At 50.2% G+C, this 21,245-nt stretch overlaps 1 protein-coding gene across 6 annotated transcripts in view; it reads right to left on the bottom strand.

The window, feature by feature from the left end:
• The window catches only part of SSBP4 (single stranded DNA binding protein 4), a 44,225-nt gene that overhangs the window by 11,394 nt on the left and 11,586 nt on the right, over positions 1–21,245 (bottom strand). For 4 of the 6 annotated variants that reach the window (XR_011965538.1, XM_072601644.1, XM_072601642.1 and 1 more), the window contains exons 6-7: positions 5,800–5,880; positions 42–125 (exon numbers count right to left, since the gene is read on the bottom strand). Coding sequence is in view for 5 of the 6 variants with exons in the window: in XM_072601644.1 (XP_072457745.1) it covers positions 42–125; positions 5,800–5,880 (165 nt within the window). In the remaining variant the exon portion in view is untranslated. The remainder of the gene's footprint in view (positions 1–41; positions 126–5,799; positions 5,881–21,245) is intronic. The other 2 variants (XM_072601646.1, XM_072601643.1) reach the window with 1 other exon arrangement.

Here is a 21,245-nt window from a genome sequence, read left to right on the forward strand (position 1 = left end):
GGATGGGGAAGGCTCTCTTAAGGGTCACACAGGGTCCTTACCTGACTGTGAGGGCCCATCATGGGGGCGTTGGGATTGTGTGGGGGGGGCTGGGCGTGTGGAGACGGCTGAGAGCCAGGAGGGCCCTTGGGGAAAAGCAGAACAGAGAGGGTTATGGTGCCAAGGCCAGAGGTCCCTGCCCCTGTGCCTTGGTAGGCTGTCTGGGGCCCCCTGGCAAAGGACCCCAGCCGTGACTTAAATATGGTGGCAGACAGGGGCTGGGACAGGTGCTGGGGGAAGGGGTGGTGGTACTGTCTCCCAGCACACGCCACACCAGGCTGCCCATCAGGGTCCCTGGGCCCCAGTTTCCCAGGGTTTGAAGCAGGAGAAGCTAGAGAAAGGGCCAGAGTTAGGAAGGTGAAGGAAAGGGACAGTTCCCTGGAGCCTAAGGTAGATGGTCCTTCTGTACCAGCCCTGGGTTCCAAGGCTGCCAAAGACCAGCTCCATTCCTGAGCCTGGGCAGTCCCCCTCACCCCCCAAGCCCAGCCTCTCCTTACCTCCCTCACTCAGAGCCAATTCCCATCCTCTTCCTCCTCATCCTCCCCCCTCCAGTCCCTTTGACCCTCCCCCTGCCAAAACCCCATCCTGTCTTGGCCCTTCCTTCTCCGAATCTGCCCACCTCCAGTCCCAGCCTGGGCCCCTCCCAGAAGGCCAAGCAGGGGATTAGCAGGGGAAGGAAGCCCCTCTCTGTTTCCCATTAGCACTAATTAAGAACAGATGAGTTTATAAGGCAGTTCCTGGTTGGGGGGGGGGGGGGGGTGGCGTGCACACCATGGGATGGCAGGAGATCCACATAGCACCCTACAGCGCACCTCTCTCTCTGTGTCTCCCCTCAATCATCTCCCTTCTTTCTCCTCATCCATCTCTCCCTTTCCCTCTTCTCACTTCTCTCTCTGTCTCTCTCTCTCTCACACACACACACACACACACACACACACACACACACACATAGACATAGTACAAATACACATACAGCCACAGGTGTAGGTATAGATACACACACATACACACATGTGTACACACGTGTGCTATACACTTCTCTCACACAGATGGATTCCATGCCTTCTTTTCTCTTTTTACATATACACACATACAAAGCCCAGCGCTTGCACTCTCTTTCTCTCTCACACACACACAGACACACACATACATACATAGGTACAAATACACATACAGCCACAGGTGTAGGTATAGATACACATACACACACATACACACACACATGTGTGCTATATACTCATACACTCCTTTCTCACATACAGTTCCTAGGCCTTTTTTCTCTTTTTACATATATATGTATACACACATACAAAACCCAATGCTTGCACACTCTCTCTCTCTCTCACACACACACAAATACACACACACACACACACACACACGATCTATGCAGCCGTGGGGCTTCACAGACCAGTGAGCACACAACCTGCAGACACACTGAAAGCTCACCAAAAACGTGAGGCCCACACTTGTGTGCACCTCCCAGACAGACACTCCTCAGGCAGCCTCCACACTCTCCCTTTTTCTCTTACACACATACACAGATCCCCACAGACCACCCCCAACGGCCCCACCCCCTCCAGCCCCAGGCCTCATTCTCACATGCACGTGAACCCCATCTCTCTGCACATTCCACACTCCTCTTTCTCTCACACAAATCCCCCATGTACCCAGACCTCTCCCCACCCCTGCCCTCTTGCTCACACAAGTGGGGCTCACGCTTTTTTCTAATCCACTCACACACATAGTTTCCCAATACCTCCTCTTTCTCACAAACACATGCCCCAGGTCTTGCCCCTCCCAAACCACCCCTCGATTTCTTACCCCCTCCTCAGGCTTCTCTTTCTCTCATTCATACACACAGGCCACCCCTCTCCAAACATACACCACATACATCTCTCTCTCTCTCTCTCTCTCTCACACACACACACACACACACACACACACACACACACACACACACCCCAATACTTGCCCTCTCTATCCACCTTTCTCTTCCCCACATGTACACAGGGGCATCATGCCCTTTTTCTCTCTGACCCCATACCTTCCTTTCTCTCCTTCACAACCACAGACCCATGATCCCCCACCTCATGTTTTCCTGTCATGTACCAATGCAGCTCTCACACACATACATACACATAGACACATACACACGCGCGCACACACACACACACACACACACACACACACACACACACACACACACACACACACCCCTGTCTTTCAGAAACACAGGCTCTCAGAGGGCAATTACACCAACCCATGTATGAACAAGAATTTTCTCTACCACATCCCGGACGAGAACTCAGTCAGCCCGTGCCTGTACACACACAGTCCAAGGGAGCTCCCTCCCTCCCAAGGCAGCCCACTGCATTTAGCTGGCTCTGATGCTTGGGAAGCTTTCCTCAGTGTCGAGCTGTCACCATTGCTGTTGTGACTTCCACCCACAGCTCCAGGTTCTGCCCTCTGGGGCTGACCCACACAAAGGCCCTTCAGATTTCTGAAGACAACTATCATGCTTCTCCTCAGCCTTGTGATTTTCCAGGTTAAATATTCCCAATTATTTCAACTGATTCTCATGTTGTCATAGATTCGAGGCATTTCACTATGCTGATCGCCATCCTCTGGGTTCTCTCTCTGTCCTTTCTAAAATGTAGCATCCAGAACGGTACACAATATCTCTGCCTAACCGAGGCAGAATACAACAGGACTCCTGCCACTATCTCTCAATGCAACTAAGACATCCTTAGCATTTTTTGGCTGCCACCTCATACTGTTGACTTATTTTGAAAGTGTAGTTCACAAGGAGCCCTAGATCTTTGTCAAGCAAACTGTTATCCATTCTTGGGCATTGGATTGGGGGGCTCAATTTGGAAATATAGAATTCATGGTTCAAATGCCACTTCTGAAACCCACCTAACAAGACCACTTAAGCTTTATGAACCGGAGTTGTCCTATCTGGAAAATAGAGATGATGGAAAGCCAAACTTTCCTCTGTATTTTAGTGAAGTTCAAGAATAGTTCTGTAGGCTCTAAGGCCACTGCCGTCATTATTGCTTTTATCCCCTATGGAAGCTGATTTCTTGAACCGCTGTGGGACTTTACATTTATGTCTACTTAATACATCTTACCCAGACTGGCTCAATGTTCTGGCCTCTCCAGATCTTTTGGGCCCCATTCGGCCGTGCTTCGTAAACTGTGGGTCACGACCTCACACGGGGCCCCTGAAATTTGGCAACAGTAAAAGGTTTCTGACTACCCAAGGACCAAAAATTAATTCAAACTTGTAATGAATCCAAAGTGTTTCTGGTAGCCCTTCCCCACAACTTTACAGCAGCCTTGGTTCTGAAACAAAGCATGCACACTTTGCTCTGCCTGTGCCCTCAGGCCATGCAACACTAAGGAACACTGCCAAATGCATAAAGGGGTCTCAAGTAGAAAAAGTTTAGGAAGCCCTGCATTAGGAAACCTTTCTGGCTATCTGTCATCTATAGATCTGGCCAATGCCCCCTTGATCCAGGTCACCGACAAGAATACAAAATGATTAGGAAATCCAACATTGATCCCGGGGTCACTTCCCCAAGCAGCTTTCCTTCTCCTTTTTTTTAGGTAATTGGGGTTATAAAGGACTTGCCCAGGGTCACACAGCTAGTAAGTATCTGAGACTAGGTCTGAACTCAGGTCCTGATTCCTGACTCCAGGGCCTGTATCTTATCCACTGGGCCACATAGCTGCCCCAGGTAGCCCTTCTATCTAAATTAATATCAAATTAGAATATCCAAGATATTCCACAGCCCCAATCTCCTGAATGTGGAACCTTTGGCCTCCCTGACACATACACACCCTCCCCATGTTCTGTCTTAGATCTTCCAACCTCCACTCCTTCCCCACCCCCACACACCCTCTCATAGAGCTCATTCTTCCTCACGGATCCCTGTCCCCCACCCCAAAAGATTTCTTGCTTCTCTCTCACATGCAGACTTCATGCCTTTTTCCTACACAAAGGGACCCTATACCCTCCTCTCCCTCGACTTCACACACACACATACACCCTATACTTTCTTCTTTATCCCTTTCAGACACAGATCCCTCCCCTCCCATATCTCACATCCTGACCCTTTCTCATGGCATACATCTCTCTCACACATAAACAGCCCCTATTTTCCCGCCCCAAGGACCTCCTGCCTTTCTCTCACACACAAAGATCTTACATCCTTTCACATTTCTCCCTCTCTCACATACACAGACACCATGCTTCTCTCTCTGTCTCTAAACACACACATACACACTTTCTTTTCTTTCTTGTAGACCCCACACACTCTCTCCTGCCCTCTTCTCTCTTAATCTCAGAACCCTATATCCCCTCTCTCTCATCCAGACCCCTACCTTCCACCGACCTCATACCCCACTCTGTCTCTCTGACAGATGCCTCCATGTTCCCTACAGACTTCATGCCTCTCATACATACACTCTATGCCCTCCCATAAAGATAGACCTGATGTCTCTCTATCACATACATACTCCTCCCTCTCTCTCTCTCTCTCTCTCTCTCTCACACACACACACAGACACACACACACACAGACACACATACACAGAGAGACACAGACACACACACACACACACACACACACAGATCCCACACCCTCCTCTGCTCTTTTCTCACCCACAGACCCTCTGACATTCCCACACATTCCAAGAACCCTTAGCCCCTTTTCCCTACAGATCCCTTCTGCCCTAGGTCTGCCCCAGTATCTCATACACAGAGAGCTCAGCCCTTTGGATCACATAAGACGCCATGGCCCCCCTCTCTGGTGCTCTGTATCAGTCCAACACCTCTCCTACACACACAAACCCCACATCCCCATCTTATATACAGACCTCCCTCCTTCTTGCCTCTCTCCTGCCCTCCCCCCATACATACAGACTCAAGCCTATTTCTTTCTCTCTCCCACACACAGACCCCACGCCTCTCGTTCACAAGCAAGTCTAGAGACCCCATGCTGCTTTCTCTCTTCCAAACACACAGACCCCAAAGCCACAAAGACCTTTAGGCTGCTCCCTCCCCCTCCTGCACAGAGATGCCCCCACATCTCTCCTCTCCACGAACACACTCCACAGCCCCCTCCCTTAGTTCTTCCTCTCACCAGCACACACACACCCACACTCTGCCTCTTTTTCTCTCACCGACAGACTGTATCTCTCATCTACACACAAGCCTCTCTCTGGCAGGCCACACCATTCCTTCCTTTCTCTCTTACACGAACACACGGCCATAGGCTCCATGCTGCTGACTCACATACAGGTAGATCCTAAACCCCTCTCTCCCTCTCCCTTTCCTTCTCTCTTTTCTCTCTCCCCTCCCTCTCTCTTTCCCCTTTCCCTCTCCCTATCACTCATTATTTCTTTCTCTCTCTGTTCTCTTCCTTTTCTTTCTCTTTCTCCCTTTCCTTCTCTCTTTTCTCTCTCCCCTCCCTCTTTCCTCCTCTCCCTATCACCCACTATTTCTTTCTCTCCCCTGCTCTTTCCATCCTCTTCCAAGATGCCCATATCATTTGTTCTCTCTCACAGACACACAAACACACATCCCAAAGACAACTGCATCCCATGCCCACATACATGCAGAGCCCCACATAGCCCTATATATTGACAGTTTAATCTTCACCCTCCCCACAGCCCTGCCTCATTCCTGAGGCTGCCAAAGGACAGGTTTGGCCCCCCAATCCAGCTCCCCAGGAGACAGCCCCATTGTGGTACCTGAAAGAAGCCAGCTGGCATAGGCATCCCATCGCTGGGAGCCATGCCACCCATCACCGGGCTGGGTGCTGCAGCCGCACTCTGAAAAGCAGAAAGAGTCGGTCAAAATTTACCATAATGGGGTCTGTGAGTCCCCATTCCCAACCCTAGGCCTTCTGTCCCTCACCTATCCCAGCCCTGAGGCCCCTCAAAGGGAGAAATTGTACAATATGTAGAAAAGAACTGGCGTTGGCATCAAAGGACCTGAGTTAAAATCCTGTCCTCTATCACTTACTACCTTGGGATGTTAGGCAAGTCACTTCTCTAAAGCTGTTTCATCAACTATAAAATGAAGAGGTGATCTAAACCGATAATCCTATGTATACTGTGGGTAGGTAGGCCTAGGGTTGGTGGGCTGTTTTTCTGACATATGTCCCTTTTCTGTACCTCGGTTTCTCCACATATAAATTGAGGAAGAAGGAATCACTGACCTCTAATCTGATATTCTCTGTTCTAAGGGCCCTCCCAGCTCAGACATCCTGTGTTCTAAGGGCCCTCTCCGCTCTGCCATTCTAGAGTTCCTTCTAGGTCTAAATCTTAAAATTCCCTAATTCAGAGAATCATGAGACCCTTAACCTTAGTGAACAGCTAGACCAAACTGAGGCCCAGAGTGAGAAGAATCTTGCCCTGGGTCACATGCAGTATAGTGGGCCTTCCCACACCAGGGGTCCTCAGTCTTATTGGTATCCTGGAGCCCTGGGCAGTGAGGCTAATGAAAGCTATGGAGGGAGCCCTTCTCCAAATCATGCTTTGCAATGAATAAAAGACACATACAAGGCATACAAGGGAACCCAAAGGTTTCTAAAGACAAAGATGGCATTTCCCCCTCATCCAACAAACAGGGGAGTCTTGGGTTCAGGATCCCTGCCCAGCCCAATTCAGTTGCAGCAAAGTGCTAAGAGCTGAGGAAGAGACAGAACTGCAATGCTAAGAAGAAGGGGCGTTTCCGGCCTTCATTCCTTCTCCTCTCCCATCTTTCAGTCCCTATTGCTCGTATGAAGCCTTTGCCCAGCAGTCAGTGCAGGCTCCTCAGGCCTGAAGATGTATGAATTACATGCTTCCTCAGGGGATATGAGTCCGTATTTTGTTCCTATCTAATCAGTTTATTGGGTGCTGAGGACATGCCAGGCACTGTGCCTGCCCTCCAAGGCCTTCCAGTCTCGTGGTCATGAACAAATGGACCTTGCAGATAAGCAGCGTGCATGTGACCATTTGAGGAAGGAAGCACAAGCAGTGAAGATCAGAAAAAAAGGCCTTCAGGAGGAGATAACAGAAGAGCTGGAGGAAGCGGAGGATGTTAAGCAGGTGGGTGGCTCAGTGGCTAGAGCACTGGGCCTGAAATCAGGAAGACCTGAGTTGAAATCCTGTCTTAGACACTTATTAGCACTGTGACCTTCGGTAAGTCACTACCCCTCTGTCTACCTCAGTTTCCTCAACTGTAAAACAGGGATAATAATACTACCTAGGGTTGTATGAGGACCAAACGAGATTTGTAAAGCACTTTGCTAGCACATAGGAAGCACTTTATAAATGCAAGCTATTATCATTACTGAGAGGCCAAGGAGAGGAGAAAGAGCATGGAGGGGGGGCAGAGCATATAAAGGCCAGGAGGTGGAAAATGACACGCTGGGTTAGGGACAGGGATGGGGACCAGCATCTGTGAAAGTCTGTGAAAATCAGGATGTCAAGCCTACAAGCATTTATTAAGAGCTTACTGTGTGTCAGGCCCTGAAGGCAAACCCTAAACCCCAAACTCCTGCCCTCCAGGAGCTTATACCGGAATGGGAAGGAACAACATGGTAGCTCAGTAAATACACAGAAGATAGAGACAGAAGGTTATGGAAGGCAGTGGCAGTGGGAGAGAAGGTGGGGTTCTCTTTCAGACAATGGGATTCCTCTGGGGTCTTGAAGGAATCTAAGGAGCCAAAAGGAAGTCACGTGGCATGGCCAATGTAAAATCTTAGTGTTGTCCTCAATTCCTCTCTCTCACCACCCTCCCCAGCATGGTGCTCTCCATGTCACCTCCTGCCTGGACTGGCATGAAAGCCTGAGGGTTTGTCTACGTGCCACAAGGCTCTAACCACTCCAGTTCACCCTCCACCAGCTGTCAAAGTGGGTGCTTCCTAAAGCACAGGTCTTACAGGGTCATCCTTTCATCCCCCAGGCTCAACTCAATAAACCCCAGGGGCTCCCTACACCTCCAGCATCAAACAGAAAATCTTTTTTGGCATTCAAAGCCCTTCCCAGCCTTCCTCCCCCTACCCACCCACTACATATTCTTCCACTCTGCCAGAGGACTCACACAAGACACTCCCATCTCCAGACTCCTACCATTTTCCCTGTTGTCCCCATGCCTGGAATGTTACCCCTTTTCACCCGCACCTCCTGGCTTCCCTGAAGTTCCAGCAACCCTCCCCCCCCACCCCCCCCACCCCCCCGCCCATAGGAAGCCTTTCCTGGTCCATCGAATGCTGGTGCCTTCCCTACGACGATTACCTCCCATTTATCCTATAAATAGTTAGTTTGTCCAAGGTTTGCATCTTGTCTCTCCCATCAGACTATGAGCTCCTTGAGAGCAAGGACTGTCTTTGCCTTTCTATGTATCCCCAGCACAATGTAGTAGATGCTTAACACCTTTTTACCGACTGACTCAGAAACTGCAAGATCTGGCAACAGATCAAATATGACAGTGTGGAGTTAAGGCTGAAAACTGAGGTTGGAACCCTAGGTGACTGGGAGGATGGTAGTGTCCTCCATGGTAACAGGAATGCTGGGAGGAAAGGAGGGTTTGAGGGGAAAAGATAATGAGTTCTTTTTGGGTGATGTTGAGTTTGAGATGTCCAATAGACAGATAGTGATGTGGGATTGGGACTCAGGAAAAAGACTGGGCATCATATAGATTGGGGAATTATTGACATAGAGAGAATAATGGATCATGGGAGCTGATGAAATCACCATGTGAAACACATTAGAGGGATGGGAGAAAAGCATCCATGATAGAGCCTTGGGAGACACCCAAGGATGAAGATGTGACCAAGCAGGACGATCAGGAGGAAAACCAAGGGAGATCTGTGTCATGAAAACAAGAGAGCAAGTATCATGGAGGAGGTGATGGTCAGTGTTGAAAGCTAGAGAAAGGTCAAGAAGGACCAGGACTGAGAAAAGGCCTTTGGATGGGGCAATTAAGAGATCACTGGTAACTCTGGAGAGAACTGTTTCATTTGACTGCAAGAGGGTTTAGAAGAGAGACAGAGAGATAGAGAGAGATAGAGAGAGAGCTAGACGGAAAAAGAGAGAGACAGATGGAAACAGAGAGAGACAGAGACAAAGAGAGAGAGACAGAGAGAGAGGAGAGAGACAGAGAGACAGAGACAGAAAGAAAGAGAGAGAGAGACAGAAAGAAAGAGAGAGAGAGAGAGACAGAGAGAGAGAGAGAGAGAGAGGTATACAGAGACAGAGAGAAGACTGTTTAGAGCCTTTCTGGTTGTCTGCTGTGGAGTCCCCATCCCCCCAATCTGAGAAGATTCATTCATTCATTCACTCAACAACTACTTGTAAGACACATTGCAGTCCAGGGCTGGAAATGCTAAAACAAAAAGTAAACAATTCAGAGGGCAGAGGTTAGATCTTCTTTTCCGAGGCAGGGAACATCTTTCAACAAAAAGCTTGTTGGGGCACAATGGATAGAGCCCTGCCCTGGAGTCAGGAGGACCTGAGTTCAAATCCAGTCTCAGATACTTACTAACTGTGTGAACTTGGGCAAGTCACTTAACTCCAATGCCCTCCAACAAACAAGCAAACAAAAAAAGCCTTGTTATTGGATAATGGATTGGATGCTGTTCTGCCTGGCTCCTCAGCCTGGCATTATCTTCCCATGTCACTTTTCTAGGACATTAAGAAGGGTCCCTAAAAGAGTCGTGCTTTCAAAACCAAGTTAAATTAGAGTTTAGACAACTTCACCTTCTATTTGCAATTAAAATTGACTTCAACATTACTGAAAACTAGAGACATGCCCCTCCCCCAACAGCATAGTGTATTGGAAAAAGTATTGGAAGTGATGTCATAGGGCTGGGTTCAAGTTCCAGGAGCATCACCTAGCCACTAGGTGGTCTGGGAAAAACTACATAACCATAACCATACTAAATTTCAGTTTCCTCACAGGATCATAGGTAATAGAATCAAAAAGAGAGCTGGAAGGTCATCTGATCCAGGCCTCCGACAATAAATCTGCCAGGTCACCCCCTTCCCACACTTCTAAAACGGGAGAATACTGACACCTTTCAGAGTGATTTAGAGGCTCAAACAAGATGTGGGTAAAATGACTTGTAACTGGGAAACTGAGGTTATGTAAATGTAACATGCTGGTGATTTTAACCATACCCAACATGTCTCTACTGGAAATATCATTGGGTAGTTAAGGGTGTTGGGTTGTGAGAAGGGATGGCTTCACTCTTTGTACTTGTATCCCCAGTATCTAGCAGAGTGCTTGGCACACAGTAGGTGTTTAATTTATTACTAGATACCTCAGTTGTCACAGTTGAAATAATTATCCTTTTTTGTCCCAGATGGGAGAGAGTGGTCCATTTGGGCTCCCTGCTTTTCTTCAGATCATGAAGTTGGTAGGCACAGTAGCTACTGCAATTCCTTAAGGTCTATGTTCTCTAACCCTCTCAACACTGGGAACTGGGTAGTATACTTATTGTTAGGAGCTTTAATCCCATTCCCTTTACTTGTGTTTTCTCTCTCATATCCTCACATTATCCTGGATGTCCTTATCTGTCCCTGCTGAGCCCTGTCCTCCCAAACGTGTAAATTCCTTAGAACAGGGACTTTTGTTTGATTTTTAAGGCAATCTCCAATCTCTCTCATAGTCGCATATAGTAAGCTTGGATTGCCCTGCATTGTACTGAATCCTGAATCCTAATCTCCCCTTCTCCCCTCAAATATCTGTCCTCCACTGAGTTGCCAAAACAATCTTCCTAAATCACAGGTCTGACCATACTCCTCTCCCACTCAAGAAGCTCTCCTAGCTCCCTACTACCTCTAGGATAAAATATAAACTTTTCAACTTGCTTTTTAAAACTCTTCCCCTCCAGGCATCAGCTTACCTTTACAGGCTTATTTTACAGCACATCATATTCAATCCAAACTGGCCCACCTGAAGAACTATTAAACTCAGCATTCCATCTCCCTCATATCAAATGTGTGACTTTATATTTAAGTGAATATGAAGGGGATCAATTATTTTCTCAGGATTTCAAGTTTCCCCCACCTGTAAAATGCTGGCCTCTAAGGCACCTTCCTGCTCTGTCTTTACAGGCCCATGAGGATGTCTCTTGCCCCATACCTGGTCCTTCTCCATCTCTATCCTGTGCTCCTTGCCCCCCACTCCCTGCTTAGGTTAGGTAAGCAGGGGAGTTGCTCAGTTGGATTGGAGGGTCAATAATTCATTCAACAACTATGAGACAAGGCCCCCAGGTGGCAGGATTGAGCTCTAGCTAAACCTGTGTCTGCCCTCAGGGAGTTCATCATCTATCTATCTATCAGAGGCAAGAAGACCGGGAAAGAGGCCTTGATAACTAAATTGTGTTCGTCCTTGGTTGCCGAAGAAGACCATGCCATCAGAGAAATGATGACATGACTTGCACTTGACTTTGTTTTGAGGGAGGGAGGGCTGTGCAGGTCACCAGCCTCACTTCTCCTTCAGAGCCATCTGAATCCAGTGACCAGATATTCATCAGGATGACTGGAGATGACCCAGGATGCACTGGGAGTGCAGGATTGCTCAAGATGGGAGAGGGCCCCAAGGGAGGGAGTGGTCTAGGCCACTGGAGCATAAGGATCTAGATCTTCCTGTATCCAGCCTCTCCTCCTTCCAGCTCATTCTCCAGAGATTTGCTACTCACTTTCCTAAAGCACAGGTCTGACCATGTTGCACACATGTCTTTACAATACCTGGATATTTACATAACACATAAAAGTTTCCAAAGCATGTTACATAATTTCACTTCAACATAAGGTAGGTGAGTGTTGGGGCAGCTAGGTGGTACAGTGGACAGAGTGCTGAGCCTGGAGTCAGGAAGACTGTGTTCAAATCTGACCTCAGACACTTACTAGCTGTGTGACCCTAGGGAAGTCACTTCACCCTGCTTGTCTCAGTTTCCTCACCTATAAAATGAGCTGGAGAAGAAAATGGTAAACCAGTCATCTTCCCAAATGGTGTCACAGAGTCAGACATGAGGGGAAACGACTGAATACAGTAGGTATTACGGCTATTCGCTATGTTTTCCAGAAGAGGAAAGTGAGGTTCAGAGAGTTTGGCATCTTTCTCCAGTATCGAGCCTCTGCCCAGGCTGCCCCCAACACCTGGAACACTCTCCCTTCCCCACCTCTGCCTCTTAGACTCACTAGCATTCTTCCAAGGTCTGCCCAAATGTCACTTCCTATGGAACACCTTCCTGACATCCCCCAGTGGTCTGTGCTTCCCTTGCCACCCTCCCCCAAAGGAGTGACCTTATAACTTATTTTGTATATACTTATGTATATAAAAAAGGGGCAGCTAGGTGGTGGGTGCAGTGGATAAAGCACCAGTGCAGGAGTCAGGAGGACCTGAGTTCAAATCTCACCTCAAGACACTTGACACTCACTAGCTGTGTGACCTTGGGCAAGTCACTGAACCCCAGCTGCCTCATCCTGGGTCATCTCCAGTCATCCTGATGAATATCTGGTCACTGGATTCTGATGGCTCTGGAGAAGTGAGGCTGGTGACCTGCACAGCCCTCCCTCACTCAAAACAAAGTCAAGTGTAAGTCAGGTCATTATTTCTCTGATGGCATGGTCTTCTTTGGCAACGAAGGACAAACACACATATACTTATATGTATATGTTGTGGTCCGTCCTTGAGGGCAGAACATCTTTGCCTTTGTATCCTCAAACCTAGTCACAGCTTTTAAAAGACTTGCTGGCTGACTAATGGTTAAGAGGCCGTACTTGCTCGCGTTAGGATTTAGGCACTACCACTCCCTGACCAGTCCCAATTCCTTCATCTTTGCGATGAGAAAGCAAAAGTCCAAAGGAGTAGTGAGATCCAAACCTGGCCTCGGAAGTCAGTCAATAAGCATGTATTATGTGCTTCCTCTGTACTGGACACAACCTAATACAAGCAAAGGCATGGTCTTTACCCTCAGGGGCTGCCGATGGAAAGAGTATCGAGGAGATCGTGGTTTATTTCTCAGACACTGACTTGTGTGACCCTTAGCAACCACTTCTCCGTGCCTCAATTTCCTCATTTGTCAAATGGGGACAAAAATAGACCCCGCCCCTTCAGGGTGGCGACGATGCCCAAAGGCGGTGGTGTACCTACAGCTGCGGCAAGCTTGGCTAGAGTTACCACGATTATTAAGACCAGAGGCCGAGGCTCAGGTCCTCCTTCCAACATTCTCCAGCTCAGTTTCCGCACAGCCGTAGGAGGTGGAGGAGGGGCCAGAAGAGGTGGGCCCCCAGTTAACCCCACCCCATCTGTTGTTATAAGTTTAGGGGCTTGGAGTGCCTTCCCCCGCCCCTCCCTCCTCCGGTTCCGGGGTCCCTCGGGATCGCTTGGTCTAAGAGGACCGAAGGCCAGAGGGAGGGGCCCCCCTGCCCTTCCTTCCAAGGGCACCAGCCCAATGCCGGAGGACTAGCAGGAATCCAGGGGCTTAGGAGAGAAACCCGGACTATCAGGGCTGGAAAAGAGACCATCTGGCTAACCCAACCCCCTCCCTTGAGAGATGAGGACTTATCCAGGGTCACTTAAATTAGCCAGAACTCATCCCTGGTTCTCCGGAGGGGGCCTCGGAGGAGGAGGCTCCCCCTTTTGCCCTCCCTAGTTGGGGGCCTCACCCGCTCCAAGGCTTAAGACAGAGCCAGGATGGCGCTAGGGCCCCGGGGGGGGGGGGGGGGGGGAGCCCGCCGGTTTTCTCGGCGGCTGGACCCAGCTGAACTCGCTGGAGGGCCGGGCGCGAATCATTTGCAAGACAATGGCGAGTCTGTGGCCGCCGCCAAGACCAACAGCGCCCGGGGCGAGGCTGCGAGTTGCACCCCTCCTCCCAGCCCGCCCGGCCCAACCCAGCCCCGGGCCAGCAGGCCGGCCAGTAGACAGGCGGCCCCACCTTAACCCTCAGCGCCCGGGCCTCGTCCAGCCCCGGAGCCCTCTGCCCGCTCCATGTTTACTGCTACGCGTCAGCCCGCCGTTCCAGTTGACCCCCGATGCTTTCTAGGGGTCCTCGCCTCCGAATCTGGCTTGTTACTTTTTGTAGGGTGGCCCATGGAGGGCAGGCTGGCCTGATGTTGGCCTAGGCCCAAAGAAGAACCCTTGCCTTCCCTTGGACTCAGTTTCCCTGTTTATAAAATGTTAAGAGGGTTGGTCCCTGGATCACAGATGTTTAAAATGATTATTTTTAAGAAGCAGCTAGAGTGCTAGACTTAGAGTTAGGAAGACCTGAATTCAAATGTGACCTCAGATCTTTACAAGTTGTGTGACTGGACATATCACCTAGTCTCAGTGGGTCTCAGTTTCCTCATCTGTGAAACCTGGATAGTAATAGCACTTCTCTCTGGTGGTTGTGAGGATAAAATGAGATTTTTCAGAAAGCTTTTTCTGGTTGTTTTTGTTTCTTTAAGATCTGGAAGGGAGCGTGAAGGGCATCTGGCCTGACCCTCCCATTTTATAGATGAGGAAACTAAGGCTAAGAAAATTTACCTAAGGTCACACAATTAGTAGCTGTCAGAGATGGCTCCCAAGCCTGCTGCTGTTTCCACCACTCCCAGCTTACATTTTCTAGGTTTGGCCTCTGCTTCAAGTCAGTTACCAAAAGAAGCTTAAAGCTTACTCCTCTATCCAAAAATCTTCAGGGGTTCCCCAGCCCTCCAGTCTGGCTCCAACCTACCCTTCCACTCTTATTTCATTCTCCTCCCCTCTGAGCTCTCTTTAAATTCCAGCAAAACTGGATTACCAGCTGTCACCTATCCATGTCTCTATAGAGCATGCCCACTGGCGGTCCCCTCACAGCTGCACCCTTCTTTCCTCCAGGTTAGGGGTGGGGAACCTGCGGCCTCAAGGCCTGCTCTAGGCCTTTCAAAATCTGTCTGTTCTTTCAGGTGCTACCTCTAGGGAGACCCTGGAGGACCACTGTTTTCCCTTTCTTCAAAACTTTCTATTGTATTGTTTGTCCGTCACTTTAGCCCCCAAAACAACAGACTCTCATAATCTCTGTATGGCTTCTCTCCTCTCTCCCCACCCCATTCAGTAGAAGCTCCCCGAGGGCAGAGACGGCGTGATCTTGGCATCCCTCAGTCCCAGATACAGCCCACCCAACTTAGCAAGTACTTAATAAATAGTGTGGGTCTGACTTCTATGGACCAGGGTCCCTTAGAGTTCTGACGTTCCACATTCCGAGGTCCCTCCCCTCTGGCATCCTAAGTTCTAAGGAACCTTCCAGCGCAGGCATTCTAAGTTCTAAAGGCATTTCCAGCTCTCAAACCTCTACCGAGATCCTTCCAGGCCTCCCAGGACTTTCACAGCTTCCCCTCCCCCAAGCCCAGCCCTGAGGGCAACGCCAGGCGCCGCAGAGCTTCCTGGACGGGTCGGAGGAGGAGGGAGCCGACAGTCGGGTGGACCTGGCCCTGGGGAACCAGCGGGTGTCTGCCTCTCCTCACCCGGCTAGGGAACCAGGGAAGGGGGTGAGCTTGTGTGTAGGTGGATGAGGGATGGGGGCGGCTCCTAGCTCCTAGAAGCCCCCACGTGGCATCCAAATAGGGTCTGAGGGGTTAATCCCAGGCAAGGCTCAGCCCTCCTCAGGACAATCCCGGGGCTGTCTGGAGAGGTAAAGAAGACTGGGCAGGGGCGGAACTGGGGAAGACTCGGAGGCGAGGAATGGTCTCCCCTCTCCCTTGGGTCTGGAATTGGGGATCTGGGGGGCCCCTCAGCCTCCCCCCCTTGTCAATCAGGGCCTGATGAGCTTCGAGAAGGCAAAACAGCCGTTGCTATGACAACTGGTTGGGGAGCGCTGGGCTTTTCCTGAAGATACCAAGGTCACAAAGAACCAGAGACAGAGACCCAGCAAAGGGGGAAAGAGACGGAGAAACCAAGAGACCAGTACCCAACAAAGGAAAGAGGGGGCGGCTGAGACCCAGAGATACAGCAAAGGGAGGGAAGACAGCAAAGGAAGTGGGAGGGAACTGAGAGCAAAAACAAGGGAGAGTTTGTAGGACGCACAGAGAGGGCAGAGGGATGGAGAGACCCCCACAGAACCAGGAGAGAGGGATGCAGACTCAGGCCAGTAGAGGAGAGAGAGAGGCCGCTAGTACACACAGAAGGGCCTGAGAGGGGCTTGGAGCTGCCCCACCCTCGGGGATCGCCCAGGCCCGTCTATCCCCACCCCCACACTGCTGCTTAGGGACTGGGGGCCTCCGGCCAGGCCCGGCTCCACCGACAGGATGTCCGCCCAGCTTCCTGGCCACGACCCGGGGGGCCGCTTCCCTCCCCCTCTCCTCTCCCCCGCCACACAGCCGGGCAATGGGCCCTTCCTTGCCCAGCCAGACCTGGCACTCCCAAGCCCCGCAGGAGGCGGGGGGCAGGTAAAACTCTGGAGCCTGAATTGGTCTGTCCCCAAAGCCCTGGGTAGGGCTGCGGCACCCTCCCCCATCACTAGTTGGTAACAGATGTGGCAGCTTCAGCTCTTCCCTGCCACCCCCCAAATCATCTGATCTCTGCCCTGGGGCCTCCCTGAGCCTGCCCCCCCTTCAGGGTATGGAGCCCAGGCTTGGGTGGGATACAGCTGAGGTCTGGTACTTCTGGGATCAAAGTCTGAAAGCTCTACATCCTGAGGCTGGGGTAGGAGAGAAGGCAGCTCTTTTGGCCAGAATGTGTAGGGTCAGGGATGGGGGCTCCCAATTTTCCCAATTCCATTTCCCTTTTCTCCTAGCATCATTCTCCCTCCTTTCCATTTCCAATCCCCTCTTTCTACCCCCGCCATTTCCTCCTCCCTTATCCCCAGGTCTTGCCTTCTTTCAGGGCTCCCCTGCTCCCCATCATCAGTCCCCTCACTCTACCAGACTCTCCTCTCTCCAGACTGCCTTGTATGTGCCCATTCTCTAGAGCTGTCCCTTTTCCAGAATCCCCCTCTCCTTCCCAGTCCCACGTGCCTCCACCTCTCCTATTTCTGGGCTAACCTTAGCCTTTGTCTGGCCTCCCTCCCCCTCATTGTTCCTCAGAAACCGGCTCCCCGCCCCCCCATTTGCGGGACCAAGCCAGACTATTTGGGTCTTTCGCCCTCCCCATTCTTTCCTCTCTCCCCTTCTCCAATTCCTCCTGTGTCTCCCCTCTCTTCTGTCTCTCCCCCTTCTCTGCCTCTCCCACTCTCTCCCTCTCTCTTCTCTCGCCTTTACATATGCAAGGCAGTGCTGCCATGGCAACGGGGCCTGACTCCGCAGGGCTGACCCGCAAGGCAGACGGCCCTCTGAAGCCGCGCGTGTGTCTCACTTCAGGAGAATCTCATTAATTCTGAAATGGAAATGGGCCCGCTCCCTGCGCCCCGCGCCCCACTCTGGCTCTGCAACCCTGGCCTCCCTCCCCTCCTCTTTCTCTCCACCCCCCTTTCCCTAAGCTCCCAAGGCTCTTAGTGCAGAGAGATTTGGGGGCGCGGGTGGGAGCGGAGGCAGACACAGGCAAGCAGACAAACACACTCAAGAAAGAGACAGAGAGAGGCTGGGATGGATGGAGAATGGGTGCAAGAGAGAGAGATGAGTGGGATGATGGAGAGAAAGAGACAAAAGCGGGGAGAGACAGAGGGAAGGGCCCAGGGCAAAAAGAAGCCCTAGGACAGATCAAAGAGGGAAGGGGTAAGATTTGGGGAGGGGGCTGTGGAGAGACCACTAGAGTAATCACCCTGCCCACAGCAGGCAGACCCTCCCTAAACGTTTCCAGAATGAAGTGAGGGAGTAGCTAGCCAAGAGCCCGAGAGGGCCTGAGAGGGGAAAGGACTAGGAGACTGGAGCATAGGATGCTGGGATGGAGAGGATGCTGAGGCAGAGGTGAGGCAGAGAGGCCCAGAGGAGTACTCTAGAGGAGCAGAGGTGTTGGGATCCTTTCTGACCAGTGGCAAGGCTATCTTCCTCCTCCTTGCTGGGCCTGTGGTTCCTACATCCAGCCTAGCCTAGCCTAGCCTGCTCTACAATGATGACTTGCTCCCTTGGTGAGCCCCACCTTCCTTGTCTTCCCTCTCTTACCTCCCTTCTCACTTCCCCAACCATGCCCTTCTCCAACTTCTGCTATTTCTTCCCCACCAGCACAGGGAAAGGAGTGAAGATGCCTAAATTGAATGGGGGAGGGGGGAATCTCTGGAATAGGGGAACAAGGGATATTTTCACAGACAAGAGTTTATCTCCACTTTCCTAGTCATCTTGCCCCCACCTACTTCCCAGAAGCCCCAGGCTCTCTCCTGGATAAAGTCTGGCTCTATCCAGGGTGTGTGAGGGTGAATGGGAGAGAGAGATGTGGTATGGAGGTGGGGATTGAAGGTGGGCCCCCCTACTTCTACCAACACCCTACTCCCTCGAGGTTGAGGAAATGAGTGCCAGAGGGGGAAGATGGGTCAGAAAGCCTCAACCTTTTAGGGGAGCCAAGTCTTGACCTGCTTCCCCTTCCCCACATCCCTATATCCCACAAGAAAGGCCAGTGGATAAGGAGGATCTGGCAATCATACTCCCAGGCCAACAGTCAGGCTGGGATGAAGGCCTCTGTGTTGGGAACTAAGTTTAGACTCTGAGCCTCTGAAATATAAATTCTGCAAAGCTCCTCTCTCCAGTTCACACCCTCCCCCCACCCCAATAGCTCCATCTGATGAACCACAGAAGAGTCTTGCTGGGGGTGGGAATGGGGGAAGGGAAGGAAAGGTTGGATGGAGAAAGCAAACCCTATCCCCAGCCAGTCGTGTGTGTGTGTGTGTGTGTGTGTGTGTGCGTGTGTGTGTGTGTGTGTGTGTGTGTGTGTAATGATGCCTGATGCTGGGTGTGAGTGTGTGTCTAGGTATGCACTGGCTAGGCATGTGTATGTGTGTAAGCAAGGGGGTGTTTGTGGGTAGACTCCTAGTAATTTTATGTATGGTATGTGGCTATGTGTGATGTTGATGGTGAGGTGCTATATTGCTGGGTGAATATGGACCTCTGTTTGTCGTGGGGAATATGAAAGAGAATTGACGACAGTCAACGGACCTGGGTTCAAATCCCACCTTTGATGCTTACAACCTTTGTGACCTTAGGCAAGTCATATCTTTCTGGGTCTCAGTTTCCTTATCTGTAAAAAAGGGAGTTGGACTAGATGGCTTCTGGGGCCCCTTCCGGCTAGGATCCTGTTCCTTCTGGGGTCTCTGTCAGGGCATAGTGTTGGGATGGAAAGAGTTTGGACTTGAAAGTTAGGAGAGACTGAGTTTAAATCCTTCCTCTCACAATTAATATGTAAACAAGGGCCTGTCAGAATGCCAGGCCTGGAGTCAGGAAAACCCATTTGAATCCAAATCTGGCCTCAGACACTTACTATCTGTGTGACCCTGGGCAAGGCACTCCCCCCTGTTTGCCTCAGTTTCCTCCTCTGTAAAATGAGCTAGAGAAGGAAATGGCAAACCACTCCAGTATTTCTACCAAGAAAACTCCAAATGGGGTCATGAAGAGTCATACATGACTGAACAGCAAAAGGGCCAGTCATTGCCCTCTCTGTCTGGGTCTCAGTTTGCTTAACTGAGACAATGCATGCTGAAAACCTGAAAGCAATGATATGAATTATTATGATCTCTATGTGAGTTTCTGGATGAATGTATTTGTATATGGGATTGGAAGTGGGGCAGGAAATACCCCTGGAAATAGCTTCCTGGAACTCTGTAGAGGCAAGGTATTTGGGGAGTGTCCAGACAGAAGTCGAAAGTCCTCCTAATTTTTAACTCTCTGATTTTTCTTTCCTTCTCCCTCTCCCCAGCTTCCCCAGAAAGGGCTGGGACCTAGATTAACTGACAGGAGATGGGGCTACTCAGGAGCTTGGGTGTGTTCTCCTTCCTCAGTTCACCCTAGTTAGAAAAACACATCCCATTCTGCCCCCCTCCAAAACATATATGCAGAGAGTCAATATTGACCCTTCTCCCAGCAATCCTGCCAAACTCACCACCCTACTTGGCTCCAATATTCCTAGTCTTTCTTCTGGAGACAGATCCTAGTTAGGCTCCAACCTTGGCCTGGATGAGAGTTCTGACTCTGCCACTAAATTGCTTGGTGGTCTTTGTGCAAGTAAGCCGTAGGCCTGGGGGAAGGTGACACAGACACCCCTTCCCCCCCAAGTTGTAAGAACCTAATGGCTCCCTAATGCAGACTTCATCATGAAAGCAACAGCCCCTAGTGGGTAGTGCTGGCCCTGAGGAAAGTCCCCCTCACTCCATCATTACAATTTAGAGGTGAGGGGTAAGTTTCTTTCATAGTTGGACCACCTACAAAAACCATCCGTGACATTCCTCAGCCTTCTCTATCACCCAGTCCATCCAGCCCCAGCCCTTCCCATACCAGACAAGAGATCAAATCTTTGGGGCTGGGGGCTGAAAGGGGCCAAGCTTCTGTGTGACTGAGACCAAGTCTATGTCAAAAATGCATATGGGAGTGTATATGAGCCTGCTTGTGGGCATGGGCAAGTGTGTAAGCCTGGTGATACAGACATATGTGTGAGGGCACAGGTGAAACTCAATGCCGATAACCAATAGCAAGATGGGGCAAACTTTAGGAATCATCTTGTCTAGCCCCCTCATTTTACAGATGGGGAACTAAAGCCCAGGGTCATTCAGTAAGTAATAATACATGCCACATTTCTAGGCTGGAGACCTAAAACTGGCAGAAACCCATTATATATGTTATCTTATCTGATGATCATAATGACCCTCATTTTAGTGATGGGGAAACTGAGGCAGAGAGCCAAGGCCAAAGTCACGCATGTTGAAATTAATCAGAAGAATTGCTAATATTTAGATAAAATTTAAGATTTATAAAGCACTTCACATGTTAACCAGCACTTTATGGTTTACAAAGCATTTTCCAAAGGCTAGTTTATTTAGAGTGAAGGACAATTAGGGTTCCCTGTTTTACAGATAAGGAAACTGAGACTGAGATAAGCTAAGTACTTTGTCCAGGGATACATATAATAAGTGTCCAAGGGAGGATTTGAACTCAGGTCTCCCTAACTCCAAGTCCAACATTCTATCCTCTAGACCACCTAGCAAAACCTGGTCCTTTGTCTCCTTATCTTCCAAACTGAGGGTGTGCTAGAGCCAGCTTCCTGAGAGCCAGTAATTAACTTTTCAGTATAAGCCTTTACACCGTGAAAATTAGCAAAGGCTACA

The sequence above is a fragment of the Notamacropus eugenii genome, chromosome 4 (genome assembly GCF_028372415.1).
Source record: "Notamacropus eugenii isolate mMacEug1 chromosome 4, mMacEug1.pri_v2, whole genome shotgun sequence".
Lineage (NCBI taxonomy): Eukaryota > Metazoa > Chordata > Mammalia > Diprotodontia > Macropodidae > Notamacropus > Notamacropus eugenii.